Below are 27986 nucleotides of genomic sequence, written 5' to 3' on the forward strand. Positions count from 1 at the left end.
AAAAAAAAAAAAAGAAAGAAAAAGAAAAGGTAGTGGTGACTAGAAGAGAAAGTACATAAGAGATATTTCTAATCAAAGTCAAAAATCTTGTTGATACATTGAACATTTCATATGTGACACTCACTTGATTAGTAGACAAGTTGATGATTATTGCATCTGTGTGTATGGATGCTATAGTCATATTTACATGCTAAGAAACTACTACCAACAAATTACAGAAAAAAAAAAAGAAAAAGAAAAAGACAAGCTCAACACTGAATTCATAGAAAAAAGAAAATTCTCAAGCATCAAATCACAGGAAATAGAAAAGTACAGAAATCTGAAGACTTGCATGTACAACCACTTAAAAACAACTAAGGAGGCTTTCAGCAACAAATACCAGCTACATCTGGCCTTGCAGCAAGTAGTAAACTAAGTGTGTTAGCCACACTCACTATGTGTGTAAAAACTCAATAAAGTGCCCCAAGCAGAGATAAAGCTCTGGCTGTTTTAGGCTATATGGTTTAGGGAAAAGAGACCACAAGATTTCTTCCACCCTGGTTTGATAAAATGAATATATCTCTGCAATAAAATAGGAGAGACAGACAAATATGAGGTTCAAAGCATATAAACATATTAAATGTAGAAAGTGGTTCTCTAACTTTACAAAGGCAGGCTAGTAAAAACAATTTTTTTCATAAAGAAAAAAAAAATAGCAAGTAGTTCTCTAAAACAACTGTGGATATGGCCTTAACAGAGCTGACTACTATAAAAGACAAGATACCAAAGGAATCGTTACCCTTAACTGTAACTATTAGGTACCTAAAACGACCCCTGGGATCCCAATATTTTGTAGACAGGAAGCAGGTTCAGAAATGGTATAATCTTCAAAATCCATTTGAAATATAGTCAACAAAGATATTAAAAAATAAAAACACCAACAAGACCACAAGGAGCAACATACTAGGAACCCGGTCAAAAAACTCTGAAAAGATAATCATGGTAAATAAAAGAGCAATCCCTACTCGTGGGCAAAGGCTCTTATTTAACCTATCCAGTGAGATTTTAAAATTGTTACTAGTGATAGCTGTGTGTCTCTGATTTTTCACCTTTCCTATTGCGAATGTTTACAGTAAACACCCTACCTTTGTCTCACCACTGTATACTAGGCATGTTGGGAAAAAACAATTTAGATTGTAGTTCTAAAAAGGGACCATATCTGGACCTGATAATGTACAGACTGCAGCACACTATTCCCCTCCTATTACCCAGAGTTCCTGGACTTCTGAGCTTGAGGCCCCAGCTGAATGGAACTTTCAGATTTTCTCCCAAGAGGACAAGATATGTTAATTTGCCTATGAGATGGAGACTCCGAATATTTGGTGAACAAAAGAAAAGAATGTGGTATATTTGTGCTATTCACTAAGTATTTCCAGTTCTCTCCCTTCTAAGTTCATAGTAGGCTCTCACTCTCTGGCCCCATTATGATTGGGTGGAACCATGTGGATATGAATTGAAATCGAATGTGTCACTTCCAGGCCAGAGTATTTAATTACAGATACAAATCTAACACAGCTCTATTTCACTTCGAAATTATATCAGGTAATGTTCCACGTTGGAATTACACTATCAGCTGAGTTCCGAAGGTGAGGACAACATGAGACAGGGCCCCAAGACAGACCTCAATGAGTATGTAGCATGAGTAAAATATCAACTTTTGCTATTTGAAGCCAGAGAGTTTAGGGCATAACCAAGTCTATCTCTGCTAATGTATGCCTCATGCTGTTTCTATCCATTCATAAAGTTTTATATTTCATATCTCTTGACAGTCTGGTACTTCACTACCTAAAGCAGTATAATTATATTTGTGTATTTCTCTGTGTATTTCCTCTTCCAAGCCACTTATTAAAATGACATTGAAAAATATTTAATAGAACTGACCCCAATCTTGAGAATAGGGTGGTTCATTTATAATCTCCATTTAAATTCTACTCCTAATTGTATTTCTTAATTCTTAGTAAATTTTCTTCCAATGATATAACACAGATGCTCTACATGAAGTCAATTTAATTTTCACATACCAAATTTTATATCTTTGAGAAATATTGCTAGGAAATTCTTACATACATTATTTATGCTATGACCCATCTATAAATCTTCTTCAGCTGCTTTGTTTAATGAAAAGCAGCTAATAATTTAAGTTGTTTAAGATATTAAATCAAGAAAAGAAAAAAATTTGAACAGAAAAACTCAAATAGAAGCCAATTCCTATATAAAATGAAAGGTAACATAAACATACATAAGTGATTTAAAAATTCAAGTATTATTTATAAATCTTATCTCACTAAAAACCATTTACTTGCCATAATGCATTCATGGATATCTCTTTGCTTCTGTTATTTGGAGAATATATTATAACCCATAAATTAACACAAGAATAATCATTAATGTGGGGGAGAACCACATATTTCGGGTCTTTCGTTCTATTTTGAGTCTGTCATAAAATTCTCAATCTTTGAGTTTACATAAGCATATTTTTTCTCCAAAATACACCAAGGAAAGTAAATGGAATGGAACTGAATAAACAGTTATAGAGCTCTCAGGGGAGAGAGTCAGGAGAAAAGTATAAATATATAATGGATGTGCACTTTTATTACCTGAGCATTTAGCAACTCCTCACACTTGTGTGCCTGTTTCTCAATTGCAGAAATGTACTGTTTTTCAATAGCTTCTACTTGTTGCTTAACTGAAGACTGCAGTAGTGCCTGAAAACAAGCAAAAAAATCATTTGGATCACAGACAAAACTTGGAATCTACTGTTGGCATAAGAATATTTTTGACAGTTGTACATACTGTAATATGATATTCTCCTAAATTACAAAATATGTATTTGTTAATACTGAAGCACACTTATATATAACATTACTTTCAGCTTTTGCTTTTACATTTTCCTATTGCCAAGATAACAGTTTTTTGGCTCAGACATTCCTTCCACACATCTTCTCCTTAAAAAGGCCAAGTCATAGAAGATGATAGAGAGGGTGAGTAGTTCTGTTAACTATAAATTTGGTTCAGTGAAGACCACACAGGATGAAGAGTGTATGAAAACTGCTGAAAAAAAGAAAAAAAAAAAAAAGAAAGAAAAGGAAAAAAAATCCAGACATATTTCACTGGCTGACAAAACTCCACATCCTCTCGGCACACTGTAATATCCCATGGGCCAAGCATGATCTTCAAGACCACAAGTCAAGTAAAAGCAGATGGAAACTTTGAGCAACTTCAAACATAAAAGAACTGCCCCCCCCCCCCCCCCAGAAAGTTCACGCTCCTAATGTGAAAAGGTATAAGTCAAAGTACGTAAGTCAGAGTCTCAAGGCAGTACGCATAAAAAGTAATAAAATTTGGGAGACTGGGCACACTTAATTGGATACTGTAAATGCTGCAACTCAAGTCAGATAAATATAAAGATATTACCACTGTTTCAAGGAAAACCAAATCAGCATTTGATGATGTTCCACCCACTCACTTCCTTATTAGAGATGCTTAGAATATTATCATCTTTTTTCTTTCCCACTGTTTAGCTTTGTATGTTATATCAACAAGTTCTCAGTAATATCTTTCATGCTATTTATAAACTCTAAATCATTCTATTAGAACTATAGCAAATATTCTATTTTTAAATGTCTGTTTAAATAATAAACTACTCATAACCAAAATAATAAGTTGAAACAGACACATCTTATAGAAAACAGACCGTTGGCACATTCACCAAGAAAAAAAAAATCAGCCAAATCTCTTAATCTCTGTTATGAAAATAGATTTACTTGGTTGAAAACACCATGCAATAAGATGCTGGATAAATAGGCATGTATTTTTTAAAGCTGAGACAAAAATATTTGTGAAACTTCTAAATAAGTCTCAAATTTTCAAATAACTAACTTTCTTGCGCAAAAGTAAGACTCTGATGATGCTACTACTCCTACAATTCAGTATTCGTCACTATGAAGCTGCAAAATTAGTAGCAAATTAATAAAGGAAAATGAAGCTCTGAGTTTTATCAAAATATAAGGAAAATGCTTACTAGAATTGCTTTAGCCCTTGATTTACAGTGCCTTCCAAAGATTCCACAATGATTAATTTATGTAAGGCACAAAAGCTTAATCCTTTTAAACTGTGACTAGATGATATAAATCTAGTTTACCTGTGTGGAAACATACTATTTGTTGGGATTTCAGAAAAGTTAAAAAATAATATAATTATAAAAAATTTCCTTAGAATAATCACAGCATCTTTGGTAAAGAGAAAAAAATGACATTCTATTTGGGGACTTGGGATATTATAGAATCATTTTGCTTAATAGAAACAACTGCGTTCACTTCCCTATTTGCCATGGTTCCAAATAATCCCACACTTTAAATATTCAACATTTAAATACTCAATATTCAACTGCAATTTGTAGTATATTATATCCTTTGGAGGACAGGTGAGTTAATAAAATAAAATAATATTCTCACTCCATAATTAAGAAACACAATTTGAATAGGGTAGTCGTCCTCTAGGGATTGATTTGTATACCATATACTCATTCTCCTTGAAATGGCAAGGAGGATAATGAGTAAAATAAGAGCCAAAGATGTGATAAGGGAGCGTAAAGGAAATTTATGCAAGAGTAACTGGCCTCCTACATATTTCAAATGTCTCATCTTAGCCCCATTCAGTCATTTAAATCCATGGATCAACAAAAGGCCCACAAAGGTAGGTATATAATGATTTTTTCAAAAGTCTTCCACGTTGTGCTCAGTCTGAAGTTGAAGACAATCATTCCCTTGATAATCACACACTGTAGGTATATGCTGGATGCCTATCAGAGAAAGAAAGTTGCCCCAACCCTGGTGACCTGTTATACTCACCACTATACACAAAGGACATTCAAAGATAAGAATAGCTGTTCCTTGTATATTCTGGATATTAGTCCTTTGAATCATATGGTGAAGATTTTCTCCTACTCTGCGCGTTGTCTGTTTACTCTGCTGACTGTTCCTTTTGCCATGCAAAAGCTCCTTAGTTTAATTAAGTTCTGCCTATTTATCTTTGTTTTTACTGCATTTGCTTTTGGGTTCTTAGTCATGAAATCCTTGCCTAAGCCAATGCCTAGAAGGGTTTCTTCAATGCTATCTTCTAGAATTTTTATAGTTTCAGGTCTTAGATTTAAGTCCTTGATCCACCTTCAGTTGATTTTTGTATAAGGTGCAAGATGAGGATTCAGTTTCAATCTCCTAGATGTGCCTTGTCAATTATGCCAGCACCATTTGTTGAATAGGGTGTCCTTTCTCCATTTTATGTTTTTGCTTGCTTTCTCCAAAGGTAGTATTTTGATGGAAATTGGGTTGAATTTGTAGACTGCTTTTGGCAGTATGGTCATTTTCACAATATTGATTCTACCCTTCCATGAGCATGGGATGTATTTCCATTTGTTTGTGTCATCTATGATTTCTTTCAGCAGTGTTTTGTAGTTTTCCTTATAGACGTCTTTTGACGCCTTGGTTACGTATATTCCTAAGTATTTTATGTTTTTGTAGCTATTCTAAAAGGGGCTGAGTTCTTGATCTGATTCTCAGTTTGGTTGCTGTTGGTGTATCGCAGAGCTACTGATTTGTGTACATTAACTTTGAATCCTGAAACTTTGATGAATTAATTTATCAGTTCTAGGAGCTTTTTGGAGAAGTCTTTAGAGTTTACTAGGTATACAATCATATCATCAGCAAAGAGCAACAGTTTGACTTCCTCTTTACCGACTTGGAAGCCCTTTATTTCTTTCTATTGTCTGATTGCTCTGGCTAGGACTTACATTAGCAAGAAAAAAACAATCCCGTCAAAAAGTGGATTAAGGACATGAATAGACAATTCTCAAAAGAAGGTATACAAATGAAACATATGAAAAAATGCTCAACATCACTAATGATCAGGAAAATGCAAATCAAAACCACAATGCAACAAATACCACCTTACTCCTGCGAGAATGGCCATAATCAAAAAATTAAAAAAGTAAAAAATAGATGTTGGAAGGGATGTAGTGAAAATTGAACACTTTTACACTGCTGGTGGAAATGTAAACTAGTACAACCACTATAGAAAACAGTGTGGAGATTCCTTAAAAAACTAAAAGTAGAAATATCATTTGATCCAGCAATACCACTACCAGGTATGCACCCAGAGGAAAAGAAGTCATCATACGAAAAAGATACTTGAACACACATGTTTATAGCAAAACAATTCGCTATTGCAAAAATGTGGAACCAGTCCAAATGGCCATCAATCAGCGAGTTGATAAAGAAACTGTGGTATAAATATATGATAGAATAGTACTCAGCCACAAAAAGGAATGAATTAATGGCATTCACAGCAACCCGATGGGACTGAAGACTATTGTTCTAAGTGAAGAAACAGAAATGGAAAACCAAACGTCGTATGTTCTCACTTATAAGTGGAAGCTAAGCTATGAGGTTGCAAAGGCATAACAATGACACAATGGACTTTGGGGACTTGAGGGAAACGGTAGGAAGGGGGTGAGGGATAAAAGTCTACAAGTTGGGTTCAGTGCATACTGCTCAGGTGACGGATGCACCAAAATCTCACAAATCACCACTAAAGAACTTACTCTTGTAACCAAATATCACTTGTTCCCCCCAAAACCTATGGAAAAAAAAATTAAAAACAAAACTAAGAATAGCTGGAGTACCGAAGCTGGAGTTAAGAGTGGAGCTAAATGATTAGGCAAGAAGGCAGGTGTCAGGTATTAAAAGAACTTGTATGACAACAAGGAGTTTAAGCATTGGTCCTACTGCTCAACACTGTGATGACTAGTGCCATAATCCAAGCAAACAAGGTAATTTCCAAAACTGCCCCTACTACTAGATTAAGCACTGTGGATATACAAATACACATTGATACTAGCCACATGCCTTTATAACTTGCTCTATTATTATATAACTGAATATTTATCTTCCAGTTTAATGTATCATAATACACAAAGACTCCTTTACGTTTCTCATATCTCATAATACAATCTTAACATCTGCTGACTTATTGTCTTCTTCTGTAACTGTCTCTACAGATACCCAAGACAAAGAGGCCTTCCTTGAGCTTATACAACATTTAAAAAAGATATATGAAAGAATAATTTCATTTCTAATCTATTTTCAACTATTTAAACACCCATAAAGCATTAAGACTCTCACAGTATATACAGATAGAAATGCCAAGATACATACCAACATACTCTATATTGAAAAGAATGCTATCAAGGGCAGAAAATGTTTTGTTGATTTTGAATATATTTACATCTTAGCCACAGTTTTATCAGAGATTTATAGTATTATCCAAGAGGATTTAATTCACTAAGCTTAAGGAAAACTATCACAATTGAAGAATAATTTTTAGGCCGGGCAGAGTGGCTCACACCTGTAATCCCAGTACTTTGGGAGGCCGAGGCGGGCGGATCACGCTGTCAGCAATTCGAGACCAGCCTGACCAACATGATGAAACCCTGTCTCCACTAACAATACAAAAATCAGCAGGGCATCATGGTGTGTACCTGTAATCCCAGCTACTCAGGAGGCTGAGGCAGGAGAATCACTTGAACCCAGGAGGCGGAGGTTACAGTGAGCTGAGATCATGCTGTTAACCTCCAGCCTGGGTGACAAGAGCAAGATTCCATCTCAAAAGAAAAGAAAAAAATAAATTTTAAAGTGTTAAAATATTTCTAGATCTCTTAATACAGGAACTATAACTTCATGAACAGTTTTTTACAGACTGCCTTGTACATAACCAGCCCATGTAATAGTTACTTGGTAAGTGATGATCCCTGTGTGAAAACTGATATTACATAAATATATACTATCAACAGTACCAATATTTATTAAAAAGTTCACTAAGCTTCAAATTATAACTACCAACACAAGTCACCAAAATTGTTACCAAGTCCATTTGGTACCGACTAGAGATCTCAATTTTTAAAGTTATTATCTAAGACAAGAAATATTCTTTTTACTCCACTGACTCAATTGTGAGTAAATAGTGTGAAGGACTATAAATTCTGGGAAGGAAAAGTATGTTATAAACACATAGAAAACAAAGATATTAAGTCAAAAACCATGCCACACCACCCCAACTGTTAATACACGTGAGAATTAGATGTGTATTTCTTTAGTGGAACTGATTGCATGCTGGAATTTGAATGATATAAATATAGCCAAAGTAGACTACTGCAACCCAGACTACAGTCCATTGTCACAACAAATCCACAGATTTCTCCTCCCTTGATACAGCCCCATTGTTACGGATCTGATTCCAGCCTCATCAAATTAAATGACTGTCCAGATTTGCAAAGCAGATGTGTCTAAGGAACAAGGTCTTCAAAATATTAATATCATCTTTGTACTGATTATGTGACCATAAAGGAATCCTACATAGATAATTGTAAGCAACAATAATTAGATTATATTGAAAGTCACAAAATAATCTTATCTAACAACCCATTAAGTCATACTTTACAAATGGAGAATAATATAAAGATATAGTGCAAGCCGGAAGAAAAATGTACAACAAATATAATCTATCAACTAGAATTTACAACCTAGGAGAATAGGAATCTGTGTTTAACTCACTGATATACCCAACGCACCTACAACAGTGCCTGACACATAGAAGATATATAACAAATACATTGAGTAACTAAATAAATTAATCATGATTTAGGCAAGCCTGGTTATTTGTCCCTTCATCCAGAAATTATTAAAACTTTTATGTTGATTATACCTGTAATTATACACTTAGTTTAGCTTATTGAGGACAGTAGTATATACAAAATAATCATAAAGTATCATCTGAAATCAACAACAATTTTGCCTTTCTTGGAAAAATATCACAAATTATTATTTAAACATCTATTTTTTCTATCTTTTAAAAAATTTATTTCTATTACTTCTTCTGTTTTCTCATTTTTAACTAAAAATAATATGAGCAAAACTGAAAGGTATCTGCCAAATGAATAAGCTAATGCTACGAAGAGATATTTTCATGTTTTTTTTCTGGCACAAGTCCTTTTATTCATCAAAATATTACTTCAAGTTTTGTAAGGATATTAAATTGTGAGCATGTCTTATAATATTCCCTCAAAATTGCAAACAAATCATAAGTTTATTATTCAAAAAGAGAGCCTACTTGACTGAGGTGCATTTGTAAAAATGATGAATCTCAGTCGTTTTACAGAACTATTCATCTATTTTTCCTCCATGAACTTTATATATCTGCCTTACAAATGAAGACAGACACTGTGGTTAATAAATGTGCTCAAAATCACATGAAAAGACACAGCGGCACACAAAAAAATCAGTTCTACCCCTTTGTTTCCATTTGTCTTAGCTTTTCTAGCCCAGTAAAGCAGATTTCTCTTTTCGTGAACTAAGCAGCTATTTCATTTTTATCACTCAACTATTCATTTATTATTCATTTAGTCAATAAATAATTTCCTAAACACTGTTCTAGGTACTGGAAAAATACCAAAGACACTCAAATGCTATTAAAATTTTCTCCATTAATGGGCAATGTATAAGAATGAAAATATGTAGCATTGATTTTTGTGGGCTACACATATGCATGGAAGTTAGAAACTAATAATTCATGCACCATGCATGAATTTTTTGTATATGCTCTAGAATTAAAGATAATGCAATTATTCTCTCTGGTAGTGAAAGAGTTAATCCTAATAAGAACTACAAGGGTTTATGTTTTTACATGTCCTTACAAGCAGTACTATAAATATACTTACTATCAGTAGTAATTATATACTTACTGCAAGTACATCTATGAAGTAATAATTACTTTAACTTCATCTGGACACTTTGTCTATTAATAAACATTTCTTCTACAATACTTACATTCTCCATTTTATGATGAAGAGACTGGTAAAAAAAAAAAGACTATGAAAACGAAGAAATAGTATCCAAATGATGGCAAATGACTAGATTTGGCTCTGAATGCTGCTCTTGGTTACCAACTTGTCTTAATCCCCAATGGCTCTTGGCTTAATTGAACACATCTTTAGCCAATTTGGAGGTCTAAAACTTCAATCTATAGCTTTGTTTGCTTATAATTCAGGAGAATAAACTGAGAACTTGATTTAATTCATGCATACACACAAATACACACATATCCATGTATTTTAAAAGAGCTTCAGATCACTGAGCCAATAATCTCTGAGGTACATGGTTGTACTAGAGGAGAAACATTAGGCATCTCTGAAAACAGTATTTAGATATTTCAGAAAATTTTGTTGGAATATAAAAGAAATAATATGAATAAAATTTATCATCAAAAGGTGATCTAAAAGTTCAATGTAAAATTCTTTGTAATTCTCTAGTACAAACACTTCAATTTAGATTTAAAAATTGCATTTACTCAATCTGGATCCAAATTCAAGTCCAGGGTCATGGTCTCCTGTGGCCCAGCCTGGCAGAAGTTAGGCAACATTCAGACTCTGTGAACTCAACCTTTGGGAAGAATGAAGGTACATGTTTCTCAAGAGTAAATTACCGTTGTCTGAAGAGTGATAGCGATGGAAACTATTACCTAAAATTTTGGAAAACCTGAATTAAGAAACAAACAAGTTCTCCCTTCCTTTTTCCTTAATTTAAAAAAGGAAGAGAAGTAGCAAGGTCAAGTTGAGGCTGCTGAAAATTTATCCTGTTACAGATCTGAAGCATATGGAATTGCAATGAATCTCAGATTTTTCTGTGTATTTGAATTAGTGCAGTAGTCGTATACAATTCAAAAAGAAAAATGTTAACTTATGGGTGTAGATCTAACATGAAAATTGAATACAGTCTAGCCATGTTATAAAGTGCCTTGGAGGCTGTGAAAGCCAAAGAAAATCTTCAGGACACAGGGAATCATTCCTGTTGGCCTCGTTGTTAAGGGAATCTAGTAACATAAGAGTTGTTACCTCAAACACCACAAAAGTCTCCCAGTGAAAATTTCTTTTGTGCCATGGACAACACATTAAAATTAAGAAGTTTCTAAAATTAAGTACAGCACAGAGACTCTGCATGTCTGCCTTCCAGCTACTTTAACCTTCTGAAAGACTGCCATATGGATATCCCTCTCCCTCAGATGCCACATTATTCCTTGTGACTTGAATAAGAGCTACAGTTGCAGTTAAAAAAAAAAAAAAAAGGAAAAGAAAAAAAGAATTCTGACCGAAATAACCTCTTTATAATCATTCATGCAATTAAGTAGAGCACCTAGGTATTAATACAGTAAAGGTCTACGCATCTCATTTTCTGAAATATGAAATCACTGATCATGGGAAGAAATAAACTCATCTAGATGTCTAAAATATTTGTTTTAAATACATATGAATTAACTCTGCAAGGAGGCGGTATACACTCTTTTGAAGGGAGCCCTGAATCAAGCCTTAAATGATGTGGCTTTTATTTACAACTCTTCTTCTGCTGGTTACATGTCCATCAAGGCACCATGTTTCTCTATGTATCAGATTCCTCATTTCATCTCATATATGAGGAGAAGAAGAGTCTCTTCTCTGCCAGTGATGAAGGCATTCAGACAAATTATGACACTTAACTTTTTTTTTACATTAATGGTGAAATCCTGTATTCTAACAGTTTGTTGTTTGAGAGTTAAATTACCTACTTTTTATGATATAGGAAATTCATATTCTGTGGATTCAACCTAGGATCAACATTATTGTTTTCATTACTAGGTTTATGATGATTAAAATAAATTTTTTAAAATTTAATATTATAAATATTTTAAAATTAGTATTTTCCTCCAAATTAATTCAGTTCCATTCATAAAATATAGATCTCAAAGATTAGAACTTTTCCTCATACTGAAAAGCCATCAAGAAAGAGATTGGAGGTTTGATTTAAATCAATTTTATTACAGCAAACATGTTAAGACTAAATTTTGAGTCAGACTAGATTTTGAGACTAAGAGAATGAGTTTGTGAACTTAGATAACAAGTATAAATACTTCTATTAGTTCTATCTCAGTTTAAAGTTATCACTAGTACATGACAGATGTGATTACATTAAGGGTTAATAAAACTGTTTAAAATCCATTAGTTTGGGCATCAAAAAATTAGAAGAGATGTCATCCCCAGAAGAGATACAGGGCCAGAGGTCCCCTGCAGTTCCAAGCTCTAGCTTGATTGTGAGTTGAGAAGAAGCCTCAGAGGAAGGGACAAAGTCATCCAAGTGGCTCAGGGGAATTATTACTATTGTAACTGATATGGAAATACCTCACTATCATAAAATGGCACCAAGTAGTGCTTGCTGATTTAACAACAGCTCAGACTGGGTTGTTACAAAATTACCAAAAAAATTGGCTACATGAATATCCTACTAAAACAACAAAATACAGTAACCTTTGAATTTGATGATCTGAGTAAAATGAACTAAATCAGACTATGGATTATTTCTCAAATAGAATTTCTCTCTGATTGCTATAAAGCAATTTGACAGTCAAATTACCAAAAATCAGAAATGTGACAATTTTATGCATATTATCCCATCTCTGGAAAAGATAAAGGCAAAAGAGAGATGCCAAAACACCAATGGGAGCAAAATTAATTTTTATAATACATAGTTCAATTTTGAATTCAGTGCATATGTTACCATGACAAAAATATGATACTTTGATAAGGCAAATTATTATATCCCCTAATAATTTACCCTTGGTATAAAATCAATATTCTCATAAATCAAGTTTCCCAAAGTTGATTACCTAGAATGTAGGGATTAAAATCAAAACCTCCATTTTAATATTAGATTGCAATCAGAAACAAAACAGACATGTTAAAATGCTATTCTCCCTCACATTAATTATTACATCTCTGCTTTTCTTTTCAGTCTGTTTGATAGTTCAGAATAAATAATAAATTTTCCATTCTCAATACCTATTCAAATCAGAAAGAAATTTAAAAATCAAAAGTAAACTTTTATAGACCAACATCTTTACAAATAGTTTTTGTGTACATACCCTTATTTGAACTTAGAAAATTTAATGAGCGTAAGCATGTCTCAATTTCATCAGTTTATCTCCCTTGCCTGTAACAACTATAGTGTGTGGCCTTTTGCAAACGGAAATATTGGTGGCTAATAAATAAAAATAAATCTGTAGCACACACATATGTATTTTCCTACAGTATAATTAGGTAGTGTTTTTCTCTAATATTGAAAATGCTTCAATCTAGATAGACTTTACTGATAATTCAGTTCATTAGAAGAATGAAAGATTAAAAACTAAATAATTGATATATCATGTTGATTAAAATTGTTAAAGAAATATGCCCTTTACAAATGCTACTGTATAATCAGTCCTCCAGCATTATTGTTGGAGATAGAACCCTGTTGAACAAGCTTAGAAACAGATTCAAAAAAAACTTTCAACTGCATCAGAACAGGTCAAATCTCAATCAGGTCAAAATGAATAAATAATCTCATTATGGACCTTGGAAGATACTAATGGTACAGTAGCCTAAATTTTTTATGATAATGAGCAGAAATCTGTAATTAATCAATATTTTTATAGAATGAGACTGACATTGCTACAACATTCAGATCTGAGCAACATTAGTCACAAATATTAACCTGATGTAGTATAAAGAAAAGTTCATTTTAGTAGGTGAAAAATAATTGAGGGAAAAGGCAGTTCTCACATGTCTAAAAACAACTAAGTTCTAGGGTACATTTGCACAACGTGTAGGTTTGATACATAGTTATACATGTGCCATGTTGGAGCTGCACCCATCAACTTGTCAGTTACATTAGGTATTTCTCCTAATGCTATCTCTCCCCTAGCCTCCAGCCCCCAACAGGCCCTGGTGTGTGATGTTCCCTGCCCTGTGTCCAAGTGTTCTCATTGTTCAGTTCCCACCTGTGAGTGACAACATGTGGTGTTTGCTGTCCTTGTGATAGTTTGCTGAGAATGACGGTTTCCAGTTTCATCTATGTCCCTGCAAAGGACATGAACTCATCTTTTTTAGGGCTGCATAGTATTCCATGGCATATATGTGCCACATTTTCTTAATCCAGTCTATCATTGATGGATATTTGGGTTGGTCCAAGTCTTTGCTATTGTGAATAGTGCTGTAATAAACATACGTGTGCATGTATCTTTAGAGGAGAATGATTTATAATCCTTTGTATATATCCAGTAATGGGATGGCTGGGTCAAATGGTATTTCTAGCTCTAGATCCTTGAGAAATCACCACACTGTCTTCCACAATGGTTGAATTCATTTACACTCCCACCAACAGTGTAAAAGCATTCCTATTTCTCCACATCCTCTCCAGCATCTGTTGTTTCCTGACTTTTTAATGATTGCCATTCTAACTGTCGTAAGACGGTATCTCATTGTGGTTTTGATTTGCATTTCTCTGATGACCACTGATGATGAGCATTTTTTCATGCATCTGTTGGTTGCATAGATGTCTTCTTTTGAGAAGTGTCTGTTTATATCCTTCGCCCACTTTTTGATGGGGTTGTTTTCTGTTTTTTGGTTTTTTTGTAAATTTGTTTGAGTTCTTTGTAGATTCCGGATATTAGCCCTTTGTCAGATGGGTAGATTGCAAAAATTTTCTCCCATTCCATAGGTTGCCTGTTCACTGTGATGGTAGTTTCTTTTGCCATGCAAAAGCTCTTTAGTTTAATTAGATGCCATTTGTCTATTTTGGCTTTTGTTGCCATTGCTTTTGGTGTTTTAGTTATGAAGTCCTTGCCCATACCAATACCTGAATGGTATTTCCTAGGTTTTCTTCGAGGGTTTTTATGTAAACTCTACACATCTTAAGGTTTTTTATCTTTGGAATTATTTTTAAAGGTCTGCTACACAACAGAAACTTGAAATTGTTATTCCTAAAATAGAATGAAGTATTCCTCTTCATTCCTTTGACTATCAGCTAATGGACCAGTCACAATACAAAGGCAAGCTTTAAATCTATATTAGAGTGAGTTTTCTGGCAAGGTTTCCAATACCTTTTGGTTTTGGCCTGCCTAGAAAAACCACAAGAATAGCCTTGCATGCAAAATTCTGGCTAAGCCCAGGAAACACAGAGGCACACAGAAGTATTCTCAACTACCAAATCTTTCTCAGTCCTCCACTGAGGTTAAGTTGGTGGGAGGGATAAGAAAGGACAAGCCAAGTCCTTAGTTCCAAACCAATCACTAGTATCTAGCTAGCATGCTATTAGGCCAAACTCTATTGGCAATAGCGAACATCTTTATTTGTCCAGGAAAAATCTGATCATATGATAAAAGCTGGAATTTATGAGAATCCTTATTCAATCAAATAACTAAAACTATAAATTTATTTTATACCTTTGGATTAACAAAATGGTGGAATTCAAATAAAGATACGCTGTCAGGTCTCATATATCTTAATTTTTACTTTCCTCTCTTTGAGCAAAAACTTAACGATATCTAATCAAGGGAAAATATCAAAAGAAGAGAAAACAAAATTGTTTCTCTCTCCTTGGAAAAGAACTTTATACAATACAAGTAACTCTACACCCTGGGAAAATATTGGTCTCCTAAATGTAATATGTTCTCCTTTATAAAACAGTACAAACAATTCAAGAGTTCAAATAAAATACTACCAAGTGGATGCTTTTGAAAAATAAGAATACAGCAGTCATGTGATACTCAAGCTGGCATGTGACATATTTTACACTGCTAAAATTCAAAGCAATCCTTACCAAAAGTATTTAGGGTATATCTGACCTTTTCAGAAAATGCACAAAAGACCAAAACTCTCAACAAAACACACTTTGGTTAACATAGGAAATTAGTATACTAAGAACTCTCACCACAATGATTTTAGAGCTACTAAAGTGTATGTAGCAATTTTGCATCATTTTTCACTGTAAGTAGCAGAAACTTCATGTTCCTAATAAGTTAAAACTTCATTATACCTGATTCAATACTCGAATATTTAAATATAAGAGGAAGAGAAAAATATCAGGAAATTCTCTTCATAAAATCATCTAAGGCTTTCGAAAACAATCTCCTCATTCCTTACTTTCTCGTTAAGATGGTAAAGTATTTATAAGTACTATTTAAGTGCCCAGTGTTGACTGTTTTTTGCCATCTAGAATATAATACACAGAACTAAAGATCACCAACTTAGTCAAGCTTCAGAAACAAAGGCTGCAAAAGCAAAATGAGTTTGTGTGTCAGTATGTCTAGCTGTAGTGGCAATATCATGAAATCTATAGGTACTTATAAGGATAAGTTTTTAAAATGTATTCTGCTTGGCCAAATGCATGCAAACAAAATACCAGAGGAGAAAATACTAGAGTTTGAGAAGATTATATAAAAAAATTAAAAAATAAACCCTTCTGGCTTCAAAATGAATGTAATAATCAGCAACTAATTTTCACATGACCAAAAACAATACAGACAATATTTAGTGTAGGCACCCACAGATGGGTCAAGAAACATAAATACACCTTTAAATCAGTAAAGTTATAATTTATCTGGTGTGTGCATAAAATATTAAAACAAACTACATTTTATTTTTTGCCTTTTTCAGACTATTTTTCTACTTAGCATTCTTGTCAGTCTGTCAACTACATCAAAATTCAATAACGTTTCAACACTTTTCCTATCTGTTATAATTTGTGAAATGTCTAAATCCTTTAAGTTAAAAAACAAAAACACGGAGTATAACATCAAAAATAAACAAGGTAAGCCAGAACCACAAAAACAACCTGTAAAAATCACTACAGAATAAAATTTTAAAAATTTCTCTATATGAGAGTTTCAAAAGGGAAAGCCCCTTTTCTAACTGATCTATTTTTAAGTAAACACCATGTTAAAGAAAAAAAAAAAAAAAGTAGGGGGAAGAGAGGAGGTAGCTGTCATTGCCTTGAAAGAGATTCCTTACACAGTAGCAAAACAAAAATTTTAACCTAAATGTTCACATCTTATTTGAATCAAGTTGGAATTTTTAATGAACTGAGCTCAAAGTCAGATAAAAACATGTTGAACTTAATTTCTTGAGTGCTTTCCACTCACTATTATACCATGTTAGCAGGAATTCCAGCTTTGAATTTTAACACACTGATTGCATCAACTAAACACTTCCTTTGGAAAATTCTTCCCAAATGTTATTTAGGATGCAAAGAATAGTCACTTTGAGAATGAGTTAACATTTGAAATGACTTTACCTCAAGCACTAATATCTACTTTATTAACTGAATAGATGTACACGGAGAAAGTTCTGAAAAGAAAACAAGAAGCAAACACCTCTATGCAAAAAGACACTTTCTCTTTAAAAAGACAAGGTATCGTATTCCTCAAGCTATAAAGTTACATCTATTTTAGCAAATATGCCTGTATTTTTTCCATGTATGACTTTCTTTGATAGTCCCTCTGTGCTATTATACCAATCCTCCACTATAAAGAATTCTTTTCTTACTGTGATCACTTATACCACATCAAGGAAAACAAGGAATAAGTTTTCGTTTTTTTTAATCTTGATTAAGAACAAGTTTCTGTTTCTTAGTTACAGCTAAAACTCACTTTTTTCTTAACTATTAAAAACAGCAGTCTATCCTACACTCACTTTGTTTCTGTTAGGGTTTGCTTCATTCATCTTTCTTATGTGGAAAAATTTCTCAGTAATTTCAATGGGACATAATATAAGCAAATACATGTATGCACACCCACCCACAAAACCTTAAGAGACTCATTATTAATTAGATAATAAAATTAGAAAAATGATAATGGCTGAAAGAAAATAGAATAGATTCACCAACAAATGTAAAAAGATAGGCCAATGTTTAATAATTCCCATGGGGCAGCAGAATAACTTAATAGAATTTTTTTAAAAAAGAAAAACTCGATGAATATCTAGCCCCTACCTACACCTGCAGATTCGGAATTTCCAGGAAAGAAAACTCCTTGGCATATACACTTTTAAAAGGCAACACAAATAATTTACTATGCACTGCAGAAGCTGAGAACCAAAGGATTAAAGTAACCTGATCAATCACAACTGTTGAGTGGATCTTAAAACAAAAAAGGATCATGCTAATACAATTCCTCATTATCTCAAAAATATGACATTCTGCATAACAGATAAATAGTAATCTTTGATGAAGAAAACCACAGACATTAAGAACTCATGAAGGCTTAGCCAGTGCATATATTAGAGAATGACAAGTTCAAGACAAAAGCCCAATTAAATAAGTAAAGGAAAATTCTTATGTTGCTTGTGGTAAACAGTCTTAGATGTGGCATGTGCCTATGTAAAGTCTTCCAAGATGTACGTCAACTTTACTGCCGTTAATTATCAGAATAAAAGATTTTTGAAATCATGACATAAGAGAAAAAAATAAACAAAACTAAGTAAACATTATGGGAAAATTTGGCATGTGAGGCACATTAGGTTAGTTTTACGTTTTCTTTTGTACTTCAACAAAATTTCACATGTCCTTTTCATCAATCTGCAGCGATCTATTTATTTTCTAAGTCAACAAAAGAATGCTGCCTTTAACTGAGCCCAAGAAGGTGAACAGGTGGGCCACAATCTTTTACTCTGAAGTGGATATTTCTAAGAAGACTGAAATAAGAATCTGTACGAAGACAACCAACTAATAATCAGCTATGAGATAATGAAAAAGTATTGCAATTGCTACGCTAAAAAAGTCTGATATGTTACATATAGAAATGATAATGATAACAGCTAATATTTATTAAGAGCTTAACTATTAGCCATGCAATATTCATTGTTCTCACTGCATCCCCACAACACTCTTACGAATAGGTTCCATGGTTTATTCCATCACTTACTGAAGAAGAAACTAAAACAGTTTTTTAAAACAACTGCCCAAGGTCAAAATGTTAGTAAATAGCAGAAGTGGGGCTCTGATCCAGGTCTGTCTGAATTTGAAAATCTAAGCTCTTAATCAGCTCTACTAATAGAAGTACTTAGCAGTCTCAAAGTATAAATTCTGGTAGGCATGTAACATTTCTTCACGAAATCACAGAATTAAGGTCTATAAATTGTTATATAAAATCACTAAAGACAGAATAAGAATATTAGGCCCAATAGAACATAATAACTTTAGGTCTTAAATTTGTTTAAACATGGGATTGAGTTACAGATTTTCTTTAGCCAGCTCCTGGAATAGATGATTTAAAGGTGTATGAACATAGAGTTACATACTCAAAATAAGTAAATTCCAATTGGATGAGGTCAGCTAATCTCTTAAATATAGGACTATTTCTAGGTGAATCTGAATTTTCAATTATTTGTGAGAAGTGTAAGTCCTATCATAACTTATGGTTATTTTTAAATTAGAAACTGCTGATCACATGATTTGGGAGCTTTAAACAGTGCTATTTCATTTAAATGGTGTTAGGTACATAAGATATTGCTAACAAAAATGTGCTTTAGGATATTGTTTTATCTGATTATCCATGAAAAAAATAAATACGGCACTTTATTAAGGTTTAAATTAATATTTGAAGCAAAAGCAATTTTTAAAATGATAAACCCAAAATATATTCTAACATTCATAAAATGTGTAATCTCAAATTATTCACGCAAAAGAACAGTCCTACATTTTAAAAAAAGAATCGGAAAAAGAAATCAGCAAAGATCCATGGGTTGAGGTGATCCAATATGAAAGATGACATAAACAAACCCATAACTTTCGTCAATGCACTGAGAATAAAGAGAATGTCATGAGTCTTTCATGATACTGACCTCAGAATAATCATTTTTGAAATAAAGAATATTTGTAACAAAGTAACCACCATTTTAATTTGGATTAAAAAAATAAGAAAGGGGGGTGGAACTTCTGGAATGGCAATACGAGGAGCTGGTGGGGTGTGGTGGGGGGAACCTCTACTCCAGAATGTCATCTGTTAAGCAGGGTGTATTAGTTCATTCTCACATTGCTAGAAGGAAATACCCAAGACTGGGTAATTTATCAAGAAAAGATACCTTCTTCATCGGGAGGTGGGGCGGAGAAGTCCAAACATGGGACGTGTCAGACACTTATAAAAGCATTAGATCTCATGAGAACTCACTCACTATTACCAGGACAGCATGAGGGAAACTGCGCCATGATCCAATCACTTCCCATTGAGTCCCTCCCATGACATGTGGGGATTATGGGGACTACAATTCAAGATGAGATTTGGAAGGGGACATAGCCAAATCACGTGACACGGCAAATTGGCAAAGCAATCATTCAGTCTCTGGAAATTGATCAAAGGTCTTACAACAAACTGAGAAGCATTTATTCAGAAAAAATGTATAGAAAGTTGTATTAATAGATGTCAGTTACGAGAAGAAAGAATCAGTAAACCTTAAGAACTACTGATAAAGATCATACAATCTGAAGAACAGAGAAAGGATAATGAAAATGACTAGAGCCTAAAAATCATGTGAGATCCCATTAAGAAAACTAATACATACATAATGAAAGTAACACATGAGAAAAGAGAAGTAGGAGAAAAAATATGAATGGCTGAAAACTTCCCAAAATTGATGAAAAACAATCTATACATATAAAAGGCTCAATGACTTCCACGTAGAATAAATGAAAAGACACACACCCAGAAACATTATAGTCAAAATACTAAAAGTGAAAAACAGACAATTTGAAAACAGGATGAAAATAACTAGTATATAAGAGAATCTGAAAAAGATTAACAGCTTACTTCTCGTATGTAGAAGGCAATGAGATGACACAGTACTGGAAGTCCTACCCAGAGCAATCAGACAAGAGAAAGAAATAAAGGGCATCTAAATTGGAAAACAGGAATTTGAACTATCTCTATTTGCCAATGACATGACTGCATACCTAGAAAACCCTAAAGACTCCTCCAAAAAAAAATCCTAGATTTGATAAATGAATTCAGTAAAGTCTCAGGTTACAAAATCAATGTACACACATCAGTAGCTCCAATGACAACCAAGGTGAGAATAAATAAAAAAACGTAATCCCATTTACAATAGCTACAAAAAAAAATTAAAATACCCAGGAATATATGTAACCAGGTAGGTGAAAGATCTGTACAAGGAGAACTACAAAACGCTGCTAAAACCAAAAAGAAAGCATTGATGACACAAATAACTGAGAATACATCTCATAATCATGGACTGGAAGGATCAATATCATTAAAATGACCACATTGCCCAAAGCAATCTACAGATACAATGAAATTAATTTCAAAATACCAACATAATTGTTCACAAAATAGAAAAAATAATCCTAAAATTCATATGGAATAAAAAAGCCCAAATAAGCAATCCTAAGCAAAAAGAACCCATCTGGAAGCATATTTATCCAATTTCAAATTATACTACAAAGCTATAGTAACCAAAACAGTATCATACTGGTATAAAATTAGACACCTAGACCAATGTAACAGAATAGAGAACCCAGAAATAAAGCCAAATGCTTACAGCCAACAGATCTTCATTACAGCATACAAAAACATAAATTGAGGAAAGGACACCCTATTCAATAAATGGTGCTGGGAAAACTGGATATCCACATGTAGAAGAATAAAACTGGATTTCTATTTCTCACCATACACAAAAATCAACTCAAGATGAATTAAAGATTTAATCTAAGACCTAAAACCATCAAATTTGAAGAAGAAAATAAATACTAAAGGAAGTTCTTCACACTAATGCAAGCAGCTCCAGATAATAATTTGATCTATGTGAAAAAACAAAGCATGCCAGTAAAGGTAGTGATGCCACTTGATATCTAAAGGGACTGATTCCAGGACCACTAAGGATACGAAAATCTGAGATTGTTCAAGCTCCTGGCCCTGTGAAACCTGTAGATACAAAAATTTGGCCCTCCATATCCACGGATTTCTCATCTAGTGAATACAAAGTTCAATTCATGGATGCAGAACCCACTGGTATGGAGGGAGCCATAATTATAAGGGTAATTTTAAATGACAGCATAATTGGACGCTGCTTCCCTTTTCTTAACTGATTTAAAAAGCAACTGTTTAAAATAATATGCATACAATTCTATTTGTACAAGAGACAAACTTTATATTCAAAGACACAAATAGGTTCAAAGTAAAAGCATGGGAAAATACATACAGCAGTCCCTAACTTTTTGGCACCAGGAACCAGTATCATGGAAGACAATTTTTCCACAGACTAGGGGAAAGGGGATGGTTTCAGGATGAAAATGTTAAACCTCAGATCATCAGGCATTAGATTCTCATAACGAGCATGTAACCTAGATCTCTCACATATGCAGTTCACCACAGGGTTTTGCATGCCTATGAAAATATAAAGACACTGATCTGAGGTAGTGGAGCTCAGGCAGTAATGCTTGCTTGCCCACCAACACTTCCTGCTATGCAGCCCAGTTCCTAATAGGCCACAAAATGGTACCGGTCCACAGCCTGGGAGTTAGGGACCCCTACTATACAAACCATCACCAAAATAGAATGGGAGTGGCTATATTAAATATCAGAAAAAAATAGACTTTATGCCAAAAAAAAATCTTACTAGAGATAAAAAATATAATAAGAGAGGGAATCAATCCATCAGGAAGATTGATATGGTTTGGCTCTATGTCCCCACCCAAACCTCATCTTGAATTATAATCCCCACATGTCAGAGGAGGGGCCTGGCAGGAAGTGATGAGATGATGGGGGCAATTTCTTCCATGCTGTTCTCATATAGTGAGTTCTCAAGGGATCTGACAGCTTAAAAGTGTGGCTCTTCCCACTTCGCCATCTCTCTCTCCTGCTGTTTTGTGAAGAAGATCCTTGCTTCTCCTTTGCCTTCTGCCACGATTATAAGTTTTCTGAGGTCTCCCCAGCAATGTGGAATGGTGAGTCAATTAAACCTCTTTTCTTTACAAATTACCCAGTCTCAAGTAGTTCTTTATAACAGTATGAAAACTGACTAATACAAAAAATCGGTACCAGGAGTCGGGGGCTGCTATAAAGATACCTAAAAATGTGGAAGCAAATTGGGAACTGGGTAGAAGATGAAGGTTGAAACACGCTGAAGAGCTCAGAAGAAGACAGAAAGATGTGGGAAAGTTTGTAACATCCTGGAGACTTGTTGAATGGTTTTGACCAAAATCCTGACACTGAGATGAACAGTGAAGTCCAGGCTTAGGTGGTCTTAGAGGGGGATGATAAACTTATTGGGATCTGGAGCAAATGTTACTCTTCTATCCTTTAACAAAGAGACTCAAGGCATTTTGACCCTGCCCTAGAGATCTGTAAGATCAACTTAAGAGACATGATTTAGGGTATCTGGCAGAAGAAATGTCTAAGCAGCAAGGCATTTGAAAAATGACCTTTTTCTGAAAGTGCACAGTCATACATTCACAAAGAGATGATCTCAAATTGGAAGTTATCTTTAAAAGAGAAGCAGAATATAAAAGCTTGGAAAATTTGCAGACTGACCAACCATGCAATACAAAAGACAAACCCATTTTCTGGGGAGAAATTCGAGTTGGCTGCAGTAATTTATATAAGCAACAAGGAGTTGAATGATTATAGCCAAAACAATAGGGAAAATGTCTTCAGGGCATTTTAAAGATCTTTATGGCAGCCCCTCCCATCACAGGCCTAGAGGTCTAGGAGGGAAAAATGGTTGTGTGGGATGGTCTCAGGGCCCCACTGCTCTATGCAGTCTCTGGACATGGCACACTGTCCCAGCTACTCCAGCTCTAGCTGTGGCTAAAAAGGACCAAGCCACAGCTCAGTCCATTGCCTCAGAGGGTGTGAGCCCCAAACCTTGGTAGCTTCAACTTGGTGTTGGGCCTGCAGGTGCACAGAAGGCAGGGATTGAGGTTTGGGAGCCTTTGCCTACATTTCAGAGGATGTATGTAAACGCTTGGATGTCCAGGCAGAAGTTTGCTACAGAGGCGGAGCCCTCACGGATAACCTCTACTAGGGGAGTGCAGAAGGGAAATGTGGGGTTAGATCCCCCACACAGAATCTCCACTGGGGTACGACATAGTGCAGCTGTGAGAAGTGGACCACCATCTTCAAGATCCCAGAATGGTAGATCCTCTGAGAGCTTGCACTGTATACCTGAAAAAGTTGTAGGCACTCAATGCCAGACTGTGGAAGCAGCCACAAGACTGTACCCTGCAGAGCCTCAGGGGGAGAGCTGCCCAAAGCCTTGGCAGCTTACCTCTTATATCAGCATGCCCTGGATGTGAAACATGGAGTCAAAGGAAATAATTTTGGAGATTTAAGATTTATTCACTGCCCTGCTGCATTTCAGACTCACATGGGGCCTGTAGCTATTTTGTTTGGGCCAATTTCTTCCATTTTGAATGGGAGCATTTACTAATGCCTGTACTTCCACTGTATCTTGGAAGTAACTAACTTGTTTTTGATTTTAAGACTCATAGGCAAAAGTGATATGTCTGGTCTCAGATTAGACTTTAGACTTGGACTTTGGGTTAATACTGCAATGACATTGCAAGTATTAGGGGACATTGCAAGGCATAATTGTATTTTGAAATGTGAGAAGGACATGAGATTTGGGAAGGGCCAGGGACAGAATGACATGGTTTGGCTTTGTGTCTCCACCCAAATCACATCTTGATTTGTAATTCCCATGTGTTAGTGGAGGGACTTGGTGGGAGGTGACTAGATCACGGGGGCAGATTTCCAGCATGCTGTTCTCATGGTAGTGAGTGAGTCCTCATAAGATCTGATGGCTTAAAAGTGTGCACTTGCGACTTCACTCTCTCTCTCTCTCCCCCCTGCTGTCTTGCGAAGAAGGTGCTTGCTTCTCCCTCATCTTCTACAATGATTGCAAGCCAGGCAGAACTGTGAGGCAATTAAACCTCTTTTCTTTATAAATTAGTTACTAGTAGTTCTTTATAGCAGTATGAAAACAAACTAACATTAAGATGTAACAAGTAAAAACATATATGTAACTAACAAAATATCCAAAAACTACGTGAAGTAAAAACTGACAGAATTAAAAGTGTCACAAACAATTCAACAATAATATTTAGAGATTCACCACCCTACATTAAATAAAGGCTAGAAAAATCAGGCAGATTATCAACAGGATAAAGAAAACCTAAGCAACACTATAAACCATCTATCCCTACAGATATGTAGAGTACACTCCATCTAACAATAGCAGGATATACATTCATCTCAAGTGCACAGGATAGATCAGAGGCTAGGCCATAAAGTAAGCCTCAGTAATTTTAAAAGAATTAAAGTCACCAAAAATAACTTATTCAATGACAAAAGAATTAAAGGAGAAATATGGGTTGGATACAAAATTTGTGGTTAAAAGTTCTTTTTTTCAGCACTTGTTCCATTTCCTCTGACCTCCATAGTTTTTAATGAAATATCTATCACATTTCTGTTATTCTGTAGGTAAAATGTCATTTTTCTCTGGCTGCTTTCAAGATTTTCAATTTTTGGTTGAGGAAAGTTTAGCTATGTGTGTATTAAGGTCTCTGGAGGAACAAATCCATATATGTGCAAATACACAGAAAAACTTACTCTAAGGGATTGGCTCATGTGATTATACAGGCTATCAAATTCAAAATCTGCAAATAAGGCTGACCAGGCTGGAGACCCAGAGAAGAACTAACATTGCAGCTTGCATCCAAAGGCAGTCTATTGGCAGAATCTTTTCCTATTCAGGGAAGGTCAGTTTTTATTCTGTTAAGGCCTTCAAATGATTGGATGATGCCCACCTACATTATGGAGGGAAATTTACTATATTCAAAGTTCACAGATTTAAATGTTAATCTTATCTGATTAAAAAAAATCACAAAAACATTCAAATAAAATTTGCTCAAATATCTAGAAACCATTACCCAGTCAAGCTGATGTATAAATTAATCATTACAGTGGGTGCCGACATGCATTTTGTTTTTGTCTTTATCATATTTGCAGTTCATTTGGCTTCTGAAATATGCAGTATTATCTTTTGCCAAATTTGGAAAATTCTGAGCAAATCTTTCTTTGAATGTTTTTAAGTTTTGCCCTCTTTCTTCACTCCTTCCAGGACTTAGATGATATAAATTTTAGGTCTTTCATCATAATCCCACAAATTCCTAAAGCCCTATTCATTTGTTTTCAGTCTGTTTTCTCTACACTGTTCAAATTGGGTAATTTCTATTTTTTTCAAATTTACTGATTCTTTCCTTATTTCTCCATTCCACTATTGAGCCCATCTCTGAGTTTTTAATTTTGGTTACTATATTTTTACTTCTAGAATTGCCAGTTGGTTCTTCTTTATAGAATCTATTACTTTGCTGACACTTGCTGATATTTTCTGTTTTCACATTTGTTTCAAGAATGTTCATAATCACTTGTTAAAACATTTTTGTAATTAATGATTTAAAATTCTTGTCAGATACTTAAAATTCTTGTCAGATAATTCTAAAACTGGAAGCTGCTCAATTCAGCATCTGTTTTCCTTTTTGGTTTTCATTCAAGACAAAATATTCTTGGTTCTTCATATAAGTAATTTTTAATTGAAATCTAGACATCTGAAATCATGTTTCAGGAGATTTCTTCTGACAGGACACCACTCCAGCAGAAAAAAAGGAAAATCTCCAGGTAGGGTGGAAGTCTAGGTATCCAACTCAGTCTCTACTAGCACTCAGCATACAGGGAACAAGGATCTCCTTGTTATTTCTGGACATGGTTGGGAGTTCAGCTTCCCACTAGGCCTCCACTGATACCAACCAGGCTATGAGGAGTAAGGGTGCCACATTCTTGTTCCCCACAAACCATCCACTGAAACCACAGAGGAGTGGCCTCATTACTACCAAGCAGTAATGACAGGCTTGATTACCATTAGATATCCCTTGATATCTTCCCAACACAGTAAGGGAGGAATACCTCATCAATACCAGCTTAGGGTAGAAGTCTAGTTTCCTAGATGGCCTATCCTGACACTTGCAGGAAGGGGGTTTACTGCCCAGGATGAATTAAAGTCCTAGTTCCCTGCTCCACCTTCTTTAACACCACCCCAGGGAGGAGATACAATTCCTCATTTATAACCTGATAAGAGTGAAAATCTAAGTTCTTGCTCTAACAAGCCTTCACTGTCATTTTTTCCTATGGTGTTTGGTGGAAGTAAAATGGCTATTATCTAATACTTTTCTGTCTTACTAGGTGGAGGATTTTGGTTAGAGAGAGTAGATTTTTCTTGAGGTTTGTTTTTATGTGCCCATTGGTATTTCTGGGTTACTCACTTCTCCAGTACTCTGGTGGGACAAAAAGGGTAAAAAGAAAATCCAGGGAACCCACTACCATGTAGTTACTTGGGTCTCATAGTTCCTAGCTAGTCTGCCTGTTTCTGTCTTACTTTCAGGGACTTATTTCAGGGACTATATTTTTATATAAAACATCCAGGTTTTTTTTTAATCTGTAGTAAATAGGAAAAATATCAAAAGTTATGTCTTCATATTTCTGGAAGCAGAAGTTTATACAAAGATAAGTTATCTTACTATGCATTACATTTTAGGCTTTTGCCATTTCTGTTTTACTTTACTTGGTATTTTCCACTTTCTTCTCTAAGGAATATTTTTTCAAACTCCTCAACAATATTTCAGCTCAACTTGGACAGGAAAAAAGTGATTGATTATATCTAGTCCATGATAACTAGAAGGATGTAAGATCCCCAGGAGCCAGGACTGGTGGTGAGACAGTAGCAAATTTTTCTATTCCAGTTGCATATTTGAGTAAACATTTACAGGGGAGGGAGAGGTAAAAGTGTGAAACCCTGAAAACTGAAATGTCAAGGAATGCTATGACTTTAAGTTCCTTCCTTCCTAAATATCATATGTAGTCATGGAATGTAGACGTGGAATTATATCCCACTGAAACAAGGATTTGAATATTTTGCTCACTGCTGTATTTACAATAATCCCTGGCATAAAGAAGATAATCAATAATCTTTGCTGAATTAAGAAATG

General features: G+C 34.6%; 1 protein-coding gene across 4 annotated transcripts in view; it reads right to left on the reverse strand.

Moving 5' to 3' along the window:
* CCDC91 (coiled-coil domain containing 91) overlaps nucleotides 1-27986 on the reverse strand; it is a 341299-nt gene that overhangs the window by 203076 nt on the left and 110237 nt on the right. For all 4 annotated transcript variants that reach the window (XM_011974648.1, XM_011974647.1, XM_011974650.1 and 1 more), the window contains one exon: nucleotides 2637-2744. In XM_011974648.1, the coding sequence (XP_011830038.1) occupies nucleotides 2637-2744 (108 nt within the window). The remainder of the gene's footprint in view (nucleotides 1-2636; nucleotides 2745-27986) is intronic.

Source organism: Mandrillus leucophaeus, unplaced genomic scaffold, assembly GCF_000951045.1.
Source record: "Mandrillus leucophaeus isolate KB7577 unplaced genomic scaffold, Mleu.le_1.0 Scaffold1470, whole genome shotgun sequence".
NCBI classification, from domain to species: Eukaryota; Metazoa; Chordata; class Mammalia; order Primates; family Cercopithecidae; genus Mandrillus; species Mandrillus leucophaeus.